The sequence below is a fragment of the Neolamprologus multifasciatus genome, chromosome 11, assembly GCF_963576455.1.
Source record: "Neolamprologus multifasciatus chromosome 11, fNeoMul1.2, whole genome shotgun sequence".
In the NCBI taxonomy this organism is placed as follows: Eukaryota; Metazoa; Chordata; class Actinopteri; order Cichliformes; family Cichlidae; genus Neolamprologus; species Neolamprologus multifasciatus.
Genome location: NC_140449.1, coordinates 20,849,915 through 20,871,207, shown reverse-complemented (window position 1 = coordinate 20,871,207; position 21,293 = coordinate 20,849,915). Strand labels below are relative to the sequence as shown.

General features: G+C 45.5%; 2 protein-coding genes across 6 annotated transcripts in view; one reads left to right on the top strand and one right to left on the bottom strand.

Annotated features, from left to right (window-relative positions):
* Positions 1–1,892, bottom strand: part of dap3 (death associated protein 3) — a 6,755-nt gene extending 4,863 nt beyond the window's left edge. Inside the window, exons 1-4 of one of the 2 annotated variants that reach the window (XM_085176622.1) lie at positions 1,714–1,892; positions 1,494–1,535; positions 1,256–1,369; positions 101–202 (exon numbers count right to left, since the gene is read on the bottom strand). In XM_085176622.1, coding sequence (XP_085032748.1) covers positions 101–202; positions 1,256–1,369; positions 1,494–1,532 — 255 coding nt within the window. In that variant the 5' untranslated portion in view covers positions 1,533–1,535; positions 1,714–1,892. The remainder of the gene's footprint in view (positions 1–100; positions 203–1,255; positions 1,370–1,493; positions 1,536–1,713) is intronic. The other variant, XM_085176624.1, reaches the window with a different exon arrangement.
* Positions 1,893–4,310: 2,418 nt separating this feature from the next.
* On the top strand, positions 4,311–21,249 carry LOC146508319 (uncharacterized). 4 transcript variants are annotated; one of them, XM_085176610.1, is made up of 14 exons: positions 4,318–6,429; positions 9,134–10,026; positions 10,941–15,105; positions 16,455–16,806; positions 16,964–17,137; positions 17,247–17,341; positions 17,426–17,499; positions 17,586–17,631; positions 17,742–17,782; positions 17,882–17,952; positions 18,056–18,237; positions 18,754–18,845; positions 18,960–19,102; positions 19,183–21,249. In XM_085176610.1, exons 2-13 carry the CDS (start codon positions 9,346–9,348, stop codon positions 19,086–19,088), a joined length of 6,102 nt encoding a protein of 2,033 aa, XP_085032736.1. In that variant the 5' UTR covers positions 4,318–6,429; positions 9,134–9,345; the 3' UTR covers positions 19,089–19,102; positions 19,183–21,249. The 4 variants fall into 4 exon arrangements, 3 of the variants coding, with proteins under 3 accessions (XP_085032738.1, XP_085032737.1, XP_085032736.1); XR_014876730.1 differs by lacking the exon at positions 19,183–21,249 and having other exon boundaries at positions 4,314–6,429; positions 18,056–18,250; positions 18,960–18,978; XM_085176611.1 differs by lacking the exons at positions 18,960–19,102; positions 19,183–21,249 and having other exon boundaries at positions 4,314–6,429; positions 18,056–18,252.
* Positions 21,250–21,293: the final 44 nt, after the last annotated feature.

Here is a 21,293-nt window from a genome sequence, read left to right as displayed (position 1 = left end):
GTGCTGCTTAAAAAATTTAAGAAAGACTACACTGTAATCTACAAACAAGGTCACATTTGTAACTTTTCTATGTAGATCTCACATCCAAGGATGAACTTACCTGTTGCTGATAGCGCCAAGGGAGGCCTGAAGGGAACAGCGTGCGGATATGTGTAGGGGGCAGAGTGTAGTACTGTCCGATGTGCGTCTCTGAATGACATGCCTGGAAGGAAACGCAGGTCAAAATCATAAACTTTTTTTCAGTCATTTCAATTAAAGTGACAACAAATTCCAATGTCCGATTTAAGAATAAGCAACGCAGTCGCATTTCTATAAAAGCTGCAACAAAATGTTTTTAAATTGGATCTTTGTCAGTTGCTCAGCACCCCTCAGATTGCCCTAAACAGAAATATATACTCGTCATCTATATGACAACATTTTATCCACCATCCTGTAACCATTTTCACCGTATAAATCTCAATCTGGCTGTAATGGTCATGAACGAGTTCAAAAATCTTCAGGACAGCAGAAGAGAGAATGAAACACCGTAAAATTAAAACTGACAATGCTCACTGACAAATGTTCTGAACAGACACCAAATTCTGTGAGTGCATCGCTTTTCAAGGCAACACATTTATGCAACATAACCTGAACGTAAAAGAAATTCAGCTATAGCAAACACAATTTCCTCTATTCAGAAAAATAACAACTTAATAACAACAAAAAAAAAGAAAAAGAAAAGGAACAAACACTAATAAATGTAAAGTCTTTTGACCTGAAATAGAAGATAATGTGTTTTCTTTTTGTTTTCTTTCATTTTGGTAAGTTTGGACCTTTTGTTTGCTATGGCTGATTTTTAGTCTTAAAAAAAAATTAAAAATAAAGATTTGTGTTTAAATAATTTTCCCTTCAGTGTGTTGAATAGCAGTGGTGGTTTGTTCATCTGTTTTGTGTTTTGCTTTTCTTTGTTAAGTTAATGTTGGGCTGGGAAAAAGGTACATGTTTAACAGACTAATGATTCAACACTTATCCCAACAACACGTATCCCGAGTATGAATCCAGATACAATTGACTGTGATGACAGCAGCCTTTTCTGGCTGGTTCTTATAATAAATAACAACATAAACCACTGGTTAAAAACTGTGTTCTGGAATAAAAGAAATCTTGCTTTAACCATTTTTAGCTTTCAACTTTTCTGCTTCACTCTAGCTCAGTTCAGCCTCAGAGCATAAGCTGTCTGGGTGTCAGAGGCAGCTTTGCCTCATGTCTTGCTTACTGGGTCGCTCTCCTGTGTCCTGAACACTGAGAAAGGTTCCGGTTCCGAGTCTACAGCCACAGCCTCCTGCTGCTGCCTGCGTCCACCGCTGTGAAGGGACCTTACGTGGGTTACCTGCAACATTTTGCCACAACAGCTGTTAGTAAAAACATTTTTGATCAGACAGTTTTGACAATAGCGTGAAATATTTAAGTACTGTTCAGGTTACGAAGAAGCAGTTTCTAAAGCCTATCCTCACCGTTGGCCGTAGCCTTAAGGACAATCTGTGAAGAGCCATGACCTGAAACAGGGTGGACAGAGAGAAACAACTCAAAACGCCAGGATGTATAAACACACACCAGTGTCCTGTAACCTTGTATAAACAGTTAGCTAACAGCTAGCTGTGTCGTCCTGCAGACATGTATGTAATAAGTAACGGGATCGAACCCAGAGCCGTGCGGACGCTGAAAGCTGCTCACCTGCGACTCACTTCATTAAATGTTCAGTGAGGAAGATTTCGACAAACGTCATCTGCTGAAAAGGCTCTCCAGACTCCGGTCACGGAGAGTAAATACTGCACAAACCGAGCCGATGTCAATGTGCCAGACCTGTCATGGACACCGCCATCATGCTGCACGCAAAGGAAGTGACGTGATGCGGTGGTTTAGCCAATCAGACCGCACGAGGCGAGGCGACAACAAATGAGGAAAATGGAGTTTATCAGACTTTGGCGTTTGGCCTCTGATAAGTACAGTTATTATGACTGTTTAATAGATTATAAAGGGTAAAGACAGTGATCTTTAAAGTATTAGATGTATCCATGTTCTCCGGATTTAGGTAAGATTAACAGCAACAGTACAGTAATCTCAGTTAACCATCAGATTAGTTGCCTGGAGATTAAACAAAAAAGTTACAAGGCTCGTGATGAATATTAATGATGAGAAATTAATCAGCTAAATATCTTTGCTCATGCAGTATACTTCGTGTTCTTCTTTAGGGATCACCTCTGCAGATCATCTGTCTCCATCTCAACCTATCCTTAGCATCCTCCTCTGTCACATCAACCCTCTGCATGTACTCCTTCACTACATCCACCAATCTTGAGGTCTCCCTCTTTTCCTCCTGCCTGGCAGCTCCATACTCTGCATCCTTTGTCCAGTATATCCCTCCTCTGCACATGTTCGAACCATCTCAGCCTTGTCTCTCTAACTTTGTCTCCACCTGCTCAACCTGCGCTTTCCTGTTTATATACTCATTTCTGATCCTTTTAATTCTTCAGTGAAAATCTGAGCATCTGCATCTCTCCCACCTCCAGCTATCTTTTTGTCACTGCTACCATACATCATAAGAGATAAAGATAAAAATGTGTATTTGCCATTTGGAGACATACACTAAGGTCTAGGTAACTTTTAGAGATTAGAGTCAAAGTCAAATAAATAGACTATAAAGATATGTCTTTATAGAAGATATATCTTTATAGTGTATAAAACAGTGCACATTAAGGTTTTTTGTTTGTTGTTGTTGTGTTTGTTTAAAAAAGATATAGAAAAGAAATAATATGTAAATTAGTTTCAGCTATGAGACGGTACTTCCCAAATTCCACTGTAGTATGAGAAAAATATTGCACAGTCATTTAGATATTTACTCCACATTGAAATGTGTATTGCATAGGAATATATATTGCAAGTAAATGAGATTTTGTATGTTTTAGTTTGTCTTTATGTTTGCTTTGCCATCAGTCTCACTACTATCTTCTAAACCTTCCCTTTCACTCTTGCTGCTGTCCTTCTGTCACAAATCACCCCAGAGACTCATCTCCCCTCACTCCATCCTCTCTGCATGCTATTCTTCACCTCTCTTGTGCACTGTCTGTGCCTTTGAATCATTGATCCCATGTATTTCAATTCACCAAGTCACCACCTTGACTACCTCTGCTCCTTGCAGCATCATCTTTCCTTCTATTGCCCTCTCATCCACACACATCTATTTTGTCTTGTTTCTACTGGCTTTCATTCCTTTTTTCCCCAGAGCACACTTGCACCACTCTAGACTCTCTTTCCCCTGCTCCATGCTCTATAAACCACAGTGTTGCCTGCAAACATCAGTCCACAGAGACTTCTGTCTTACCTTATTTTTCAGCCTGTCCATCCAAACTACAAACAAGAAAGGGCCTCAGAGATGATTTCAGATGTTATTCCTCCGACACCCCGAACCCATTTGTCACCTACTCCACACCTCATCAATGTCTTGCTGTCCTCGTGCTTGTCCTGCGTGAGGATATGCCTCCTTCTCCTCTCTTGACAACCTATTGTATGCTTTCTCTAGATCTACAAAGATACAGTAAAACTCCTTCTGACCTTCTCTATACTTCTTCATCAACACCCTCAAAGCAAACATCATGTCCCCACCTCTCCTCTTATCCTAGCTCCAGCAACTCTTTCCCATAACTTTATGGTGCATTTCATCAGCTTTAACCCTGTGTGGTTACTACAGTTCTGCACTTCACCTTTGTTCTTGAAAATCAGTACCAATGCACTTCTCCGTTTCTCAGTCATCCTCTCACTCTCCAAGATTGTGTTAAAGAATCTGGTAAAAAAAAAAAAGTCCACTCTCATCTTTCCTAGACATCCCATACTTTTACAGGCTTGTCATCTGGACCAACCACCTTTCTACTCTTCATCCTCTTTATAGCAGCTCTTCTGAAATCTTATCTTCTGAAATTCCTGATCCACTAACTTTCCTCCATCTGTCCTCCTCTCTCTCTCATTTCCGTTATTCACAAGCTTCTCAAAGTACTTCTTCCATCTTCTCAACACTGTCTTCACTCTTCAATATATTTTTAGCTCTGACTTTATTTCTTCTGTATGTTTTATCCTTTAGGTCAGAGTATCAGAGTCCTCCCCTGGACACAGTTTCACTAATTTGCCCTTGTATGTTGTGTCTGTTTGGTATTTGTATAACATAAAAAAAATATTTATTTTCCTAGTTTTATTAATTGGAATTGCAATTAGTATGCTGATTTTTTTTATTTTTTATTTTTTTGCTCTGTGGTGCAGATTCGCGTGGCAAATGAATAATAATCTTTTCAAACATAACATCTACCCACAATCACAGGAAAATTGCTCCCATGAAAGACCAAATTTTCTGTATGGCAATGCTCATTTCTTTAGTAATTAACTAAGAATGCCCTACGTTATCACCTAATTTATAATGAGTTTGACAATGAAAGGTTCTGAACATTTAGAACTTATGCAGGTGTTTGAAACGGATCAAGTATTCACTTTTTTATCGCAACGACAGCAACAAAACCTTATTGCTGATTAAATTAAGTGTGCAAAGCATATTTCTCTTACCTTTAGTGCTTGTTGTGAACAATCTTGAAAGCTTACGCTCTCATTATGCATACATGCTATAGGCATCTTATAGACATGGAGGTTTGTGTCTCTAAGCATCTCTAGGACTCTGATATTTGTCTATCTCAATGTGATCAAAGTTTTTATGCGACTTTTTGAGCATAAATTCAGTTCCGCGTTGATTTTCTTTTGCTCTCGTTTTTTCTAGTCATTCGCACCAATGCAGGTATTTAATGAGCATTTCAATTGCTAAACTTTAATCACTGGATCGACTTTAGTTCGAATTTATTGTTCACGTTATCACGAGTACACTGATCCTAAAATAGACGTGCGCTCTCGTTAACATTTAAAATAAGGTTGCGTTGGATCAAACTGACTGACATACAGAGATCCTGGCTTCAGTATCAGTCGAATAAATCTGGACTCTTTTTATTCGAAATAATGTTTGACAGAGAATTTAACAAAAAACAAAAAAACAACAAGCAAAACTCGGTTGTGTCACAAGGGCCAGACAACAACTTTTTCCCAGGAGGCCCAGAGAGCCTGAAGGACTTTTTGGTTTGTAAAAAATTGCGTGCTTAATTGGACTTATGGAATTGACTTAAAACTTACGGGGGCAAACATCTATCTGCTTTTTGTCACATAGCCCTTACATGGTGCGTGTTTTCAGGACTTTTAGTGCTACTAACAAATTCAGGATCATGCAGACGTGCGCGGTCAGGTGCAGTCTCCAGTGTGTTTAATGGTTATTTAGAGGTCACGGTGTAAACAGTGTGTAGCGAATAGGCACAGGGCTCCCCAAATCTTATATGCGTATCAGGACCTAACAGTGGACTAAACTCTTTGGAGAATATACCGCTTCTACTGCCAAATAAATCATTACGATACTGTAATTATATATCTGTGACTGTTGTTTTTAGCACTACTAATTATGACTGTGTTCTCATATTAACACACACTTCTGCAAATGTTTCCTGTCCACATTGTGTGCTTTTTATTATTTGGGGGAAATGTTACCAAACGCGCAGTAAACAGCTCTCACGTATCAACTTTTACCATCCCCGCGTGCCTCTCCCACTCGCGTAAAGCCGAATCGTGTATTGCATGACGCGACGCAACTTTTCGGCTGCTCCCCCAAATCCTACCAGCAGCCTACTTTCGCCAAGTCGTCGCCATTTTATTAAGCGCCTAAATATCCCTCCCCGATCGCCTGTTATGAACCGCAATGAGATCCTGTGCTGTATCCACCGTTTTATCTCCTCTGGCCACATGAAAATGGCCACGCAGTTGCATTCCCGCACATCCAACAACCCCTCTGCGCTGCCAGCCCTGTACCCCGAGCACACACACACACACACAAGCACGCACACACACGCAGCTGCAGCCTTCAGCCCGTCGCCACGACACGTTAGCAGGCTGTGCGCATACGAGAGCACAATCTGAGCCATTATAACTGGCGGGAGCGGTGTAACTTTCCCCCCCGAGAGAGAGAGAGAGAGCGAGAAAGAGAGAGAGGGGATAGAGAGAGAAGTAGGCAAAAAAAAAGATCCAGCGTAACCAGTCCGCCACCTAGCTGCGGAGACGCGCCGACGGAGATCCGTCGACTGTATGATTATGAAAACACCCGCGCCAATGTTGTTGCACAGTAGGCTCTGCGCTCTGATGGGACTGAAACTCGGTTTTAGGGGGTGTTTTAACCTCCGCTGGCCTTAGTTATGTAATCAAAGCAACATCTAATGCACCAAAAAGCCGTGGATCGCCGCTGGTGCTAAGGGGGAGAGCAGGACAGCAACACCTTAACCTCCTGCCTAAACGCAGTTGGCTCTGGGACGCGCTCTCGGGGTAAGTAGCCTACGTAGCCTTATTACTGCTTGTCATGGCAGTCCGTATTAATGTGTGTAGGCCTGTCATCATCAGCGGGCTCAAAGCGCAGCAGGTTAAGAATTTTGTGCATCCGCTTTGCGCTAATTTTATCCCTTGTTGCCGAGTGTGTTTCCCTCCCCTCTGTTCTCCCCGCACGGTGATATTTCTTATTTCAATGTTGCTGACACCAGCAGAAGGACTGGCAGAGGACAGATAGAAGAGAGAGAGAGCGAGAGAGAGGAGAGGCGGGGAGGGGGGGGCTGAGGAAAAAGGTGGCTCGGTACTAATCCGCACCAGCACAAACACTACCAGCAAGCACATTTTTTCGTGCTACGTAGCCTCCCACTTCCATGTTGAGTTTGAAACGTGCAGCTGGGTCATGTTTTAGGGCGCGTAGATGTGCGATATGTCTCAAAATAGGAGACAGGAGTGACGACAACAACAACACGTGCATGTGTGTATCATTTGTAAGTGCGACAGCATCAGGCGGGTAGTGATTTTCCGAGGTGCGCAAAGTCATTATGGAGAAGGAAGCTCCTGTTGACGTCCTCGGTAAACCAGTGATAGGTTGCTCCAGTGCGGTAACACCCCCACTGCCCATACTGTATCTACAGTAGCAACATCAGTGAGCCTACGCAGCTGCGACCCGGGTACACAATGTACGGCCAACGCACTAACTAGAGGGAAAGTGTGTGTGCGTGTGCGCGTCTGAGGAGGGGGACTCACGTGAGAAACTTCCCCGTACGCTTACCGCGAGGCTTCGTGGTTCAGTGATTTCAGATGCCATCACAGGGGCCCAATTTCCAGCTGGGCTCATGCTGTTGTCAGGCAGATGATAATAGTGTTGTAGTTATCGATGATAACGCTGTCATGGGACGGTGATGATGGCTGGAAATATGGTGGGCCATTATCATGATTTAATCGTTGCTTCGGCGCTCCCGAGCCACCGCACTGACTACAGTGTCAAGTCAACCCATCATCCTGTCACTGGAAATAGCTTCTGGTCTAATGTTAGAATAATTTTGAGTTATGTGTGAGAGGTATAGTTCTGGAGACTATAAAAAGCCATTAGTATGCACTCTGACTGATGCTGAATGGGCTTGCCCTTTTAAGTCTGAAAACCTGCCACTCTGGCTCTCCTCTTATGGCGAGTTTTCACAAACTGGTTTGTAACTCATACTGCTTGTGCTCACAGCCCCTCCGTACAGGCTTCTGGAGTGGACTTGATAATAAAAGTTGCCGCAGTTAAGTTCAAGAGGACCACTGTCCACCTCTACGCTCATTTTCTTTCATTGTAAGGAGGACTGGTCTTGGAAATGCTTTCCAAAACTGTTACATAACAGCGGTTACTGGAACAGATGTTGATTTGAGCTTCTATGATTCGAGGGAAGGGTTTGGGTGTGGAGGGACCAAGAGGCACGAGAGATAGCCCACTGAGCTCTTAAATGAAAACATTATCTGAGATGCTCTCGTAAGTCTAAGGGGGCAGTTCAGAGCGCTGAGAGACAGATGAGCTATTTCATAAGAGGCGCTCAGGAGAGAGCTGCAAGAATGCTTGCCCGGGTGTGTTTTATTAGACAATGGATGAGCGTCTCCCTTAATGAGGGAGAGCGAATAATGAAGGAAGCATGACAGAAAGATGCTGCTTCCCTTCGACACGTTGAAAAGCGGTCTGGAAACGCCACGAATGAGAGTGAAAGTTTTTTCCTGGTGAGGAGAATGTTATTTTAGGGTGTGTTACTTCACTATAATGTCACATTAAAAAGCCATTTACAATCGGGGTCAATGAAAAGCTTACTTGACTTAGAGGAAGCAATGGGAGGAGGAGGAATTTGCGCTCCTTTCCAAAAATAAGTTTTACCCTTTCCTACGGATTTGTGTTACCACTACTGAAAGGGGAGGAGGGGAACAGTCGGACTGTGAATGGAGAGATTTAAGTTGGAGAGAAGGAAAAGAACGACAAGGAAGAGGAAATATGGTTCTGATTAACATGGATACAGTGTATGAGTTGACCATTTTACTGTGTGGTCTACACACACACACAGTGAGAGAGAGAGAGAGAGAGAGAGAGTGGAGGGACTAATAGAGAATGCATGCAAAAGCTTACTGCCAAACATGAAAAGGGGAGTTTCGGAGAGAAAAGAAAGTACAGCAGCGGGAAGGGTGGGAGGAGGAGTGCTTGTGGGAGTAGCTGAGAACAGAAGGCGCAAAGACAGTGGAGAGAGCAGGGGAGGAGACTGGATCAAGTGTTTGAATTAGCCAGAAGCTGATTGATTGATAGATTGATTTGCGGAGAGACACGGGAAGGATTACGACATAAGTGAAAAGTGTAGAGGTTTGGGGTGTGTTCGCTGCCTTTTAGCTCCATCGATATTTGCGGATTGTCGGAGTGAACTAGCTCAGGCTGTTTCTTGTGGGGGAATGTAAGTCAGTCTTCCAGTTAGTGCCGACATTCTGGGAATCAGCAACGTTGATTGGCCTCCTGGGTTTTCTGGATGATGAGATCATCTCTGTGGACACAGACTTTAGCACCTCGCTACAGCTGCCTGCAGGAAGGGGACTTTCCCCTCAATTCCTGTACTGCTGCTGTTCAACATCTTAGCTCACTGAAATGACTAATCACTGGCCTCTCTATCTTTCTGTCTTTTCTTCCACTTTCCTTCTGCCTTTTACTCTGTCTCAGTGTAACTGTAAAGGACATCAGAGAGACCTTCCCTTGCCGGATGAAGGTACAGAGCTGCACTTGGACTCTTACTGGATCTTTTTTTTTGTGACCCTTGTGATCGACACCTGCATTCTGCTCTTCACCCTTGACACCACCAACCCCAGTGGAGTCATTTAAAAGTGTTATACTGGTAACCTCACAGCATCCTACTTCTCCCCCCGACTTCTCTGATGGACCAGAGAGTGAAGGGGGGAACCCCTCCGACCACAGCCTCCACTCTGGACCCCGCCTCTGCACCTGAAGACTCTGAGCAGGACCAAGTGGCAGAGAAAAAGAGGAGAGGGGAGGTAGAGAATGGCGAGGCAGTGGGAAAAAAGGAGGAGGAGAAAAAGGGAGGAGGAAGAAAGAGAGAAGGAGACAAGGGGGCAGTGCTGGAGCTGCTCATCGAGGGGCGCTGTGGCAGCGTGGGGCAGCAACAGCTTCAGCTATCTGGCAGAGAGGCCAGCTGCCCCGAGGGGAATGTAAGAGTCCGAATTGGTCTCCAAACCAAGCGCACCAAGAAACCGCCCAAGATCTTGGAGAGCTACGTCTGCAAGCCCACCATCAGGACCTATCAGAGACAAGGCAGGGGGGGTTTGCTAAAGGGCGATGGAGAAGGAGGGGGAGCGGGCCAGCAGAGTAAAGCCTGCTCTGCCCCAGACGAAGCAAACAGAGAGCAACACTCAGGCTTGGATGCTGTCCAGACCACATCCAAACAAACTGCATCTGCTGCTTCACCACCAGTTACATCATCAATACCGTTGTTGTCTTCGTCATCACAGTCACTGTCGCTGTCACCGACATTTTCTACAGCTTCCAGCCCGGCTTCTGTCCCTGTCGTAACCAGCCAAGGGACGAAGTCTGCCAAACAGGTAAGTTAAGGACAAGGACAGTGTGCCTCACATATGTGCAGCGTTCCTCATGTCAGCTGCCAACAGATTGCCCTTTTTTGGGGGGATTAATAAAGTTGATCTGAATCTGAATAAATCTGCAATTAGCTGAAGTTAGCTTGAAAAATGGCACCTTTGTGCTTTGTTTAGGCTTTTTACAGTTAACCACCATTCTCATAGAGTCTTTGATGCGGTGCAAAATCACCCAGCATTGAGCTCACTTGTAATATCTATCTAATAGCCATTGTCTCAATCCTGAAACTCAAGCAGTGCATTTTAAAAAACAGACCTATAAATAGGACAACAGCACGGCAACCGCTTGGAGTTATTACAGACACTGGCCCATCAGTCCTTATGACAATCACCCAAGGGAAAGCTTATAGCTTTAGCTGCACAAACGCCACTCAAGCTACAGCATACCAAAATTACAGAACAAGTATGAAATGTCAAGCCTTCTCATCTGTATTAGTGGCAATTTATAGCCACCAATAGCAAGGCTTTCTCTCCCTCTCTTTCTGTCTCTGCTTGGCTCTCTATATCTGTCCCTCTCTTCTATTTTTACATCCCCTCTTTTCTCTACCTGCTCTCATTTATCTTTCACTCCCCCTCTGTCCCTGTCCCACTCCCTTCCTCTCCGTTTCTCTGCCTTTGTATTTCTCCTCTCTTTGTCAACCCCATTCCTGTTTCCACTCTCTCCTCCTCAGTGTGCCCTCGTTTCTCTGCTTGATTGAGTCGTTTTTATCTTCACTGTCCTTTTTAATGGGGAACAATAACAAAAGAATTTTAGTTACTGTCTTTTTTTCATTGTCCGTCACTGTTGTTGACAGCAAACTAAAAGATGCCTATGACAGAGATTTGCTTTTTTCTTTCTTTCTTCTCTTTTTTTCATCTCTCAGGTTCCTATCAAGCTGGCCGATAAGACAGAGGTGAATTCATCTGAGAGAGTGAAGAAAGACAAATCTCAGAGCGTCAATGGCCAGCCCGTCCTTGCAGGACCCAAACCCTGCTCACCCACAACAGACCAGGCAGCTTCAACTACTCCTTCCAGCCCATGCATCCAGACGCAGTCTCCACTGGAAACCAGGAATGATGAAAACACCTCCAAGAAGCATAATGGTTTGGTACAGACAACCAAACAGAAGGGCCTGTCCAATGGGAAAGGCTCCTCTAACATTCTTGGCACTCCTACTTCATCCAAAGTCAAAGTTGGAAAACACAGCACTTCCACCTCTACTTCTTCCATGGACTCTTCAACAAGACCTCCAGTCTCCACTGGTTCCCATAAAGAACTTAGCCTTTCCAATAAGAGCAGGCCAGAATCTCCCTCCTATCCCTCAATTACCCCAAAACCGCAGTCATCCCCCGCTGTGGAACTCTCTGTCCAATCCCAAGGTCACGATCCCTCTGTAGAGCACCCGCTGGAGAAAAAGAGAGAGAAAGAGAGAAAAGCAAAAAAAGAGAAACGCAAAGACAAGAAGTCGAAGCGAGATAGGCTGGAGGCTGATAAAGCAAAAAACGAGGGCAAAAAGGAGGAGGGTAAGAAGAAGAAAAAGGACAAAGGGAAGGATGGGAAATCGAGACATGGCAAAGAAAAGGATGAACGACATAGAAGTGATGATATACGGAAGGATGATCTAAAGAATGACAGAGGAAAGGTTGAGAAAAAGAGGGATAAGCTCAGCCCAGACAGACAAAGAATAGAGGATAACAGTGCAAAATGTGGGGAAACAGCTGACAATGGCAAGCTAGATAAAACCTGCAAATTAGTGAATACAGGCAGACCAGATGAGAAGGAGAAGACAGATGACAGTTGCAAGTCAGTTAAACAAGCTGAGGCAGCAACAACAACAGGTGACACGAGTAAATCAAAAGAACAGGACGTCTCGAGACATTCAACAGTGCCTCCAAGCCACCCCTCCTCTTCTGCTCCTCCCCCTGTGCCCACGCCTTCTGCCCATTCTCCCATTTCTCCCCCTTCTTCCCCACAAGAGCAGGATAGCCGACCGCTCAAAAAACGTAAAGCCAGAAGGCCCAGCTGCACCAAGCTGGTGCACCGGGCTCAGAGAGTGGAAAATCAGGAAGCTCCTTCTGATTCACTACAAAATCCTTTACTGAGTTTCACCCAGAACACCAAGACGCCCCTTCCTGCCAAAGCCACTATTCAGCAGAGTGATGAGTCACACCCAGCAACCTCTGGCTCCCTAACCAGCAGCTCCTCCCCAGTGTCTTCTGCAACCAAACCTCCACCCCCAAAGCAGAATCACCCCACATCAGATTCCAGCCCCCCTTCTTCCAGAAACCCCATAAACACGGTCCGAAAAAGGGGTCGTCCTAAATCCTACAGCTCTAGTTTAGACGAACCTCCCCCTCAGCTTACACCAAACGATATCGCAACTGAGGTGCCTCTCCGGGGCTGTGACGGAGTTCCGAAAGCCCCTGTGCTGGAGCCAAGTGCAATACTGCAGTGTGTGGCTCAGTCTAAATCCAGCCCCAAGAAGCGTGGCCGGCCTCCCAAACGACCTTTCCCTGAGGAGGCGAGTGGAGATGCACTAAATCACGCTGATCATACAGTGAGTGGTAAAGATTTTCACCCCCCTGAAAAGGGAAACAGGCAGCTAAAGCTCAGGAGGCTGATTAATGAGATGAAGAAAAGAAAGAAGAGGAGATTTCACAAAGTAATGCTGTCTGGGTATTTAGGAAAGGAAGGAAGGGCAGGAGAGGCAGCAGATGGTGAGACTTCTCAGAGAATGTGTAAATCGATAGAGGCTACAACAGTACACACACTCTCAGCCCTGTCCTCCTCCTTTGGGAGTAAGCTAGGCCCTCAGATCAATGTGAGCAAGAGGGGGACCATCTACATGGGCAAGAGGCGAGGACGCAAGCCTAAATCCCAAACCGCCAACCTAAATTCAAACTCCCAGAACTCCACTCACTCCTCTCTGTTTACCAGTCCCTCAGAAACTTCTCTCTTCTCGACTAACCAACCCCAGCCTCCTCCGTCTCACCCGTTTCCCTCCCCATCTCTTACTCACTCCAGCGGGGCCCAGAGTCCTTACAGTGAGGGCAGCCTCGCAGAACCAACATCCTCCCTACTTTTTCCTCACCCCTTCTCCCTCCCCTCCCCATCCTCCTCCTGTACCTCCCCCCGTCCTCCCTCCTCCTCATCGCTCTCTCCCTTTGTGAAGAAGAGCTGTCCATGTCAGGGAAGGTATCACTTCCCCTTTCACCAGTCTTCATGTAAGCTCTCTTGCCCCACCCCTCCACTGCATCACACACCTGGCTCTCCTGGCCACCTGAAAGAGGCCACCCCATCCCCGAGGAGTGAATCACACAGTGAAGAGACCCTGCCCAGCGACAGCGGGATCGGAACAGACAACAACAGCGTCTCTGAGCGAGGGGAGATGAGGGGACCTCGGGGCGTGTTGAGGATGGGTCAGGGGTCAGGAGCGATTCTAGGTGGTCAAAGGCACCTTTCTTCCATCATGGACTGTCCCTCTCCAGTCTCTTCGCCTCTGTCTCACATCCCCAGACACACCAACCCCATGGCCAACTCAAATACCATGGAGCGGCACAGAGACCGACATCGACACAGGCGCAGGGATTACGATTGTTCTCCTTCCTGTACCTGCTTGTGTCCCTGCCCCTGTCCAGGACACAACAAGTGCACTCATTCGGACTATTATTCCTGTGTTGGGCACAATGCACTGAAGAGACAGAAAAATAAACACAAGAAGAAGCACCAGCAGCTGCACATGCAGGACCCAGAGTTCCTGGCCGAACTCGAAGATTTAATCAGTCAGTTCAGCGAGGTACATATCGGACGGCGTAGCTGGGCGAGGACAGGACTGGGACAAGGCTTTGATGGGAGTGCGAATGCTGCCGGAGGAAGGCGACATCATTCCTCCTCTTCCCACCGCTCCAACATTTTCAGGATCAATCTAAATGGCTTCTACTCTCCTCACCCGTCATCTTTCTCTGCTAATCCCACGTTCTCCCCGCAGCCTTTCTACCCTTGCCACTGCAACAGAAAGCCAGACCGCAGGCAATGCGGCTGCCCTTCAAAGTTTCAGGAGACCATTGAGAATATGGGCTTCTACAACAGCTATCCTACAACCACAACACTTTACCACCACCTCCCCTCCTACACGCTTCCATCTCCCCACCAGTATGCCCCTCATCAGCCCCACCACGCCCACTTTCTCCTTAATCCACCTAGGTTTCACAGGCGGAGGAGTAGGCTTCTGAGGGAGGGAGCTTTAGGAGGGGAAATCGAAGGGGATATCGGGGTAGGCGGTGGAGGACGGCCACACCTGGGCTCAGGGTTCACATCCGGCTTCTCTTACGGCTGCGGGAGGAGTGAACACAAACACAAACATAAACATCGTCACAGGCACTGCGAACGAGACGTGGACGAGGAGGAGGAGATACACGAGGACGAGGAGGAAGATGGAGTGGAACGAGAGGGGCTGGCCTGCTCAAAGTCAAGGTTGGGGTTCGTTTTGGGGCAAGGAGAAGGAGGAAGGAAAGTGGCAAGGGGAACAGGGAGCATGCTGGGTAAAGAATCAACTTGGTTGCGTGAGAATGGAAATGATTCCTTTTCCGCTGTCGCTGCTGCCGCTGCCGCTGCTGCCGCTGCCTCATCGTCATCGTCCGCAGACAGGTACAAACACACTTCGCTCACGTCACTGGGGCTGGGATCCTCTCACCTGTCTTCATTCGGAGGAGGATGGGGCGGCCTGGGTCAGAGCTGGGCGAAATTTGGGAGTCTGGGAGCTACAGCGTTCGGAAACTCAAACCCCAGCTGGAGAGGCTTCACCGGAGACCAGCATGCAGGAAGACTGATCGCGTCGGACGGCGAGGACGAAGATGGGGACGAGGATGTTCAAGAGTCGCACCTGTACAGGACGTCCCCATCGCCGACACACACCAACCTGTTCACGTCTGCTGCCATGGCAACAGGAGGGAGGGGTCTGAGCAGTGGATTGGCCATTAGGAATCAAGGAAGTGTAGAGAGGTCGTGGAGGAGACACGAACCGGCGTGGACAGAGAGGAGAGACGCAGGTGAGGGTGCATGAATGATTTGATCTCTGACAAGTCTTTGCTTTCACCCGATCGATCAGTGCGAGACTGTGATCGCATGACAGCGTGACTCTGTGCTGATGAATGCTACAGAAATCTCCACTGAGAGCATTTTGAGTTTTGTGAATAGGCTGTTGTGTTCTGCTACTGTGTCAATGGCGGAGAATATGAATATATAGGATACTGACAGTAATCTAGATAAAGCAGGGAATCTATCATCAAATGTATCTACCACTGAAATATGACAGCAGCAAGCAAATCATGACAGCTAGCTGAGTGAATAAGATTTATGCCAAGAGCTCCTTTCCACTTACACGGTATGACAGATTTTTATATTTGTGCAATGTGGAGATGAAACTGTGCTACCAGTAGTGTCCCCAGTATAGGGACAGCGCTGCTTTTTCTCAGGTGTTGTTAAGCCACGCATCAAAAGCCTGGAGGGTGTTTGAGAGGAAATCAGACTCCATTCTTTTTATAGCTAATTTCAGACTCTCTCTGCTGTGCGAGAGACGATGCCTGACACAAACACACAGCCTCTCAGCAACCACTATCTGCTGGAATTTTTATAAAGTGTTATAGCAGGAGAGCAGCGTCTTGATGGGAATCTGCCAGAAAATCTTTGAAATCTTCCTGGTCGGCAGTGAACCACACGCTGTTGCAGCCTAGGGCTACCCAGTGAGAACAGTCATTAGTTAACCACCAGATTGGCTATTTAAAGATTGGCCTATCCCTCACTGCTGGCCAACAAGGCCTATTTGACTTGGAAAAATCCAATAAGGAAAGAGTGGTCAGTCTTGTCACTGGCAGTGGAAAATGGAACAAAAAGACGAATGACCTCAGAGAGATGGATAAAGGAATAGCACAGAGGTCAGACGGGGGGCAAAGGAAAAATGTTTTTGCAAGCGGAGGAATACATTTGACATCCGTTCGCCGTCTGTAGCTGCTGAGCTTTCTGGGGTTGTATTTCACAGTAACCGAATTTGTAAAAATAAATAGTGTGCTTAGTGCATATTTGTGCATGCTCACTGAAAAAGTATGCATGATGCACCGTGTTTATGTCTGTTTTTCTTGTCCTTGTTTTTTGTGGCTTGCATAAATTACTTTTAATGTGTTTCCCAGAAGTGAAATGGTCAGAGGAAATGTTGTGACTCACCTAATGTGCGGCCTATGTGCATGACTCAGCCTAGACTGGCCTCACCTCACACCTCCTGCCGGCTCAATCACAGATCCACATCTGTCTCATTTCCTCTCCACCACTTACACCCCACCCCTCCCCTCATGCCTCCGACTGCCCCCCCTCCCCCCACCCCTTGTTATTTCGATGACTTCAGGTTTACAAGGTGACTCGAGAAGCCGAGGGCAGCAGAAAAGTGTGCCAACGTCAGACAGCGCGGCGCTGAAGAACAAAAGAAGGCCAGGACGGCCCAGGAAGCACCCGCTGCCCTCCTCTGTGTCCTCCCCCGCGCACTTATCTGCGACGCCGTCCATGTCCTCACCTGAAATCTTGCCAGGACACAGCCACATCAGAGATGAGAGAGAAGTGGGAGGGAGAACAGAAGAAAGACTGCCAGAGAGAGACAGGGGAGGAGGCGACACGGCGCAGCAGGTGACGGAGTCGGAGCTGCAGGCCAAGAGGAAGAGAGGACGGAAGAGAAAACACAGTGACTCGCCCTGTCATCAGAGGTAAACACCTGAGCTGGTTGACTTGAAAATTCAATACAACCACTCACTACTGTCCTATTAACCCATCGTTTTCAGCACTGTGTGCTAAACCAGTGCCTTTCTCTCTTTCTTTTCCCTCTCTATCATTCTATCTCTCTCTTTGTGCTTTCCTTTTTAGTGTCGCTGAGGATAAATCCGAGTGCGACGCCCTCCCTGAATGTTTTAGCCAGTCAGACGTCGACCAGGCTCCGTCCCAACCGGTAACCATCCAAAGAGAGGAAAAGGCCGATGGTCCTCCCAGGAAGAAATTCCTGAGGGCAGGTCTTTACTCTGATGATTACAAAACTACAGAGTGAGTTGACTGAATCCATAAACAAACTATTATAATGGTTTTTTTTTTCCATTATCTGTTTTTTATTTTTTGTTTGTTTGTTTAAATATTTATTATGCATCTTTCCTAGTCCCCCCTCCCAAACCCAGAAGAACTGCAAAGAGAACATGGAGTACACGCCAGGGGAGAACGAGTACAGCCTTTTACCTGCTCCCATCCATGTCGGTGAGTATATAAGAAAATGTAAACACTGCTAGTGTGTACTATGTTATTGTAGTAATGCAGCTAAGCTCACTTTATCTTCTTCAGGGAAGTACCTGAGGCTAAAAAGAATTCATTTCCAGCTGCCCTATGATGTGATGTGGCTCTGGCAGCACAACCAGGTACAGTCACACCAGGTCAGAGTTTGCAGGGCACAAGCTTTTAAAAAAATGTCCTTGGATCTAACTTTCATGTTGTTTGGTTACAGCTTCACCGACAGCCTGCTGTCCCCCTGAAAAGGAAGCGGCGTTACTGTGAGTTGCCGCTATTACAGTGTTACAGCAGTTGTTAGATGTCGTCAGGTTTAGCGGACTTGCCGGATAATTTCTTTCTTACCGTGTTTCTTTCTCTCTGATTCACTCAGGCCGGCTGAAAGAGAGGACTGCATCATCTCAGCAGACAGCGGTGAGTTTTTTGTGGCTCGTGGTTATTTGATTCCAGTGATGAATGTTTTTGCAATAATCTGTCCCGAAGCTTACGCGCGTCTCTGCATTTATTGTAAAGGAGGAGAGCTCCAGTGACATTACCAGCTTGTTCCCGCACCTCGACATGGAGCCTTTGACCAGCAGCGAGAGGTATGGAAAGTACACGACGATTCGCGTTTCACATTAAACTATTTGTTACGATATTATTGAACTAATGTCAGCAGTTAATGTTTCTCCATTTGTGCCGGGCCAGGAGCTTTGTGGTGAAGCACCATGTGTTCCTTGTGAGGAACTGGGAGCTGGTGAGAGACAGACAAATCCGGATGAGAATAGAGAGGGAGAGAGAACGAGACGCAGAGGGGGAGGGAGAGGAGGGCGACTCACGACATCTGTCCTGTGAAGGAGCCAATGGGGACGACAGCCACATCAAGTCAGGTCCATGAAGCAAGTGTGTGTGTTAGTTTTTGTTTCTGTAGGTGTTCGTGTATGCCCCCGTGTATGTGGTTTAAACTCTATACATTTTCATTTTTACCGTTCAGACTTCTTTCGGCGTCTTGTGTTGTGTCTTTTCCTCCACGTGTGCATGTATGTGTACGTGTGTGCCGTACAGACCGCCGTCCTCACAACTGGCTTGTCTCTGCATATCATACTCAGCAACAAAAACTAAGTGGTTTTCCAACCACAGAATTCAGCCTGCAGAAATGTTTCCCCATTTCTGTCATCTACCGCTGGTGTCCAAGAACCCAGCAGGCATCAACTTTCCCCATTAACAGTGAAACCACACACAGTTTCCATCAAAGACTCCATGACTGATTGCAGATAGAAATCAAGGGGAAATAAGGACACTTGCATAATTACAGACATTTCTGTAAAAGAAACGAGCGCAGTTTTCATTCCCTCCTACGTCGCCTTCACTAACATACAGAAAACTCTTTGGCCTTTGACCCTCAGATCATCCAGTGGGGGTGGAAGTGACGGTTATCAGCAGTGACCCCCCCCACCAAAGTCAGGACACCTCCAGCTCGTTCACTGCCAGCCCCTGTGTGAGTCAACAAATCTACAAACATTAAAATATATATATATATTAACAATGCAAAAATTCCACAAGGATAAAAAATCTGCTTTTGAAATTAACTGTGCATACTTGTTCACTCCAGCCCACCAAAACCCACAGCAGACATGAGGAGGAGGGAGAGGAAGAAAAACAAGGGGAAGGAGAAGTTTGCAGCAGAGAACAGAGGAGGAAACGGCTGAATGATTTACTTTTGAACCTGCAGCATTCATAAGCTAAAAAGAGGGGGTAAGTGAAACGTCTGCCGCTGAAGCAGAAGCCAGAAGTATGTGTACTATTTAGCTGACAGTATCTTTTCTTTTGTGTAGGTGGGACCACTCTGAGAAAGGGACCAGGACCCACCATTGGACAGATGAACTGATGTCACAACGCTGCTGTTAACAATGGCAGTCCCGCAGAGAAGAAATGAGAAAAAGGAGACGAGATCTGGCGAATTATACCAGCTGAAAATGCAAAAGAAAGACATCTCAAACGCTGACAGATGAGTGTGTTGAACCTAGCTTTCTGAAGGGCATCCGCATCAAGGATGAAACCATGGCAACACATCTTTTGTCCGAGCGGTGAGGGATGAGAGAAACAGAGATAGACTGTCCCGTATAAAAGAAAGAAAGAAAGAAAAAGAAAGAAAGAAACAGACCAGCTGAAATGAATTTGCACTAGTGCTGATTGAACAAGCACACTAAAGACTGTATGTATGCTGAGTGGACACACTATAAACACACACATACTGTACACTTTGATTGCTCTTACTTCAGCACCTTAAGCAAATTTGGGAAAGACGGACATTGCAGGGGAGTTTGGATATGGACTTATATGGTACTCAGCATTTCAGCTCCGACGTTTCCAAGAGACGAGGAGCTCGCAGGCTGCCCAGAGCAATACAAAATGTAGCCTGGGCCCTAAGTAGGTCAAAATTGAACGCTCATTTAGTTGGTAAGCTTTCAAAGTCACATTGCACCTTTGGGAAAATGACACGAGAGGAGACGTGAGCCAGTTAAAAGCTGTCGAGACAGTGTTAGGGGGTTTTCTTCACTTTATCAAGACAGTGTCTGCTATGTACCAGTGAATAGGCAGGGGAGGGGGTGGGCTTAGTGATAGGAATTTTGGCATCGCTGCAAGAGAATTTCTAATGAGGTTTTAAGAAAGAAGTTATTTTTTGGAGAAAAAAAAAAGACAGCTCGAGTCGTGTCCGCTAAAAGAAATGGACGAAATATATTCACGATAGGAATGTTTATTGTTAACTATTTTCAGTATTGCTTCTGAGGGAGGAGAGGTGGACGTGTAAAAAGTGTTTGTGTTTACTTCAGACTGCCTTTGAGAATGTTTCACTCTTTGCTTCAGAGCATTGACAATCAGAATGTCCTCAGCAGGAGGGAGGAAGGAGAGCGGAAAGGGAATGAGAATCGATTTGCCCCAAATGCTCTGTAGAAGTGCCATGTTGTCTTGTGTACGTACCTAAGCGAACTCATGCAGTCTTTAAAAGCAATATCTCCTCTGATAAGGACTATATAAGAACTTCCTTTTTAAGAAAAACAAAACAAAAACAAAACAAAAAAAAGTTGTGAATATTTGAGGATTGGAGGTCATTTTTCTGTACAGATGCAAAGTAGTTTGTTCTCATCTTAGGAACATCGGGCTAATCCACTTATTGGAAGTAACATAAGCGTTTAGTTACGTGTGAATGTACAGTACATCGAGAGACCTGTTTTCTTTCTGTCAGCAGTAGCGTGTAAAATTAGTATTATACACAATACAGTCTGGATTATACATGAAAGTTAATAAACCTTTCATTTTACTAAGATGTTTTTAAGAAACTATACAGCTGACCAATATATCAGACATTTTTCCTTAAAGTTGACTATGATTGTATATGATTTATTTTGTTTTTTGTTTTTTTGTAGGACATAACTTGTCTGTTTGGTTTGTTTGGGTTTTCTTTTATTGGTTGTTTTTATTTGACTTTTTTTAGCCGAGCGTTACTTTTGTTTTTGGTCAGACAATCAGTGACAGTGACTTAGTTTTTCCAGTGTTACATTTCTGCTCTCTTTCAGTAGTGTGGCTTCTAATAACAAGCCAAGAAAGTGCAATTTCTTTGACTGTTTACATACTGTATGTATATTTTTCCCTCTTTCCTTTTTTAAACTAAGAGCACTACATTATTGCCAGTGGATGATTAACTTTATAGCAAAGGTACACGTAAAGAGTTATTTATCTAGTTTGCATGACATGTAACCTTTGCCTGTTGCCTCTGATAATGTGCTTAAAAAAAACAAACAAAAAAAAACAGTGATAACTCAACGCCATAGAATGTCAGCTCAAACTTTTTGCCTCTGTATCCATAATAATAAAAGCATTTTATGTCTACTAGTACTAAACCCTGAATGCTCGTGGTGTCTCAGCTTAAAGACCTCCTTCTTGC

Coding starts and splice junctions, on each gene's coding strand:
- LOC146508319 (XM_085176610.1), top strand. CDS start 9,346: ATGGACCAGAGAGTGAAGGGGGGAACCCCTCCGACCACAGCCTCCACT. Junction 17,138..17,246: donor GATGATTACAAAACTACAGA/GTGAGTTGACTG, acceptor CATCTTTCCTAG/TCCCCCCTCCCAAACCCAGA. Junction 17,342..17,425: donor ACCTGCTCCCATCCATGTCG/GTGAGTATATAA, acceptor TATCTTCTTCAG/GGAAGTACCTGAGGCTAAAA.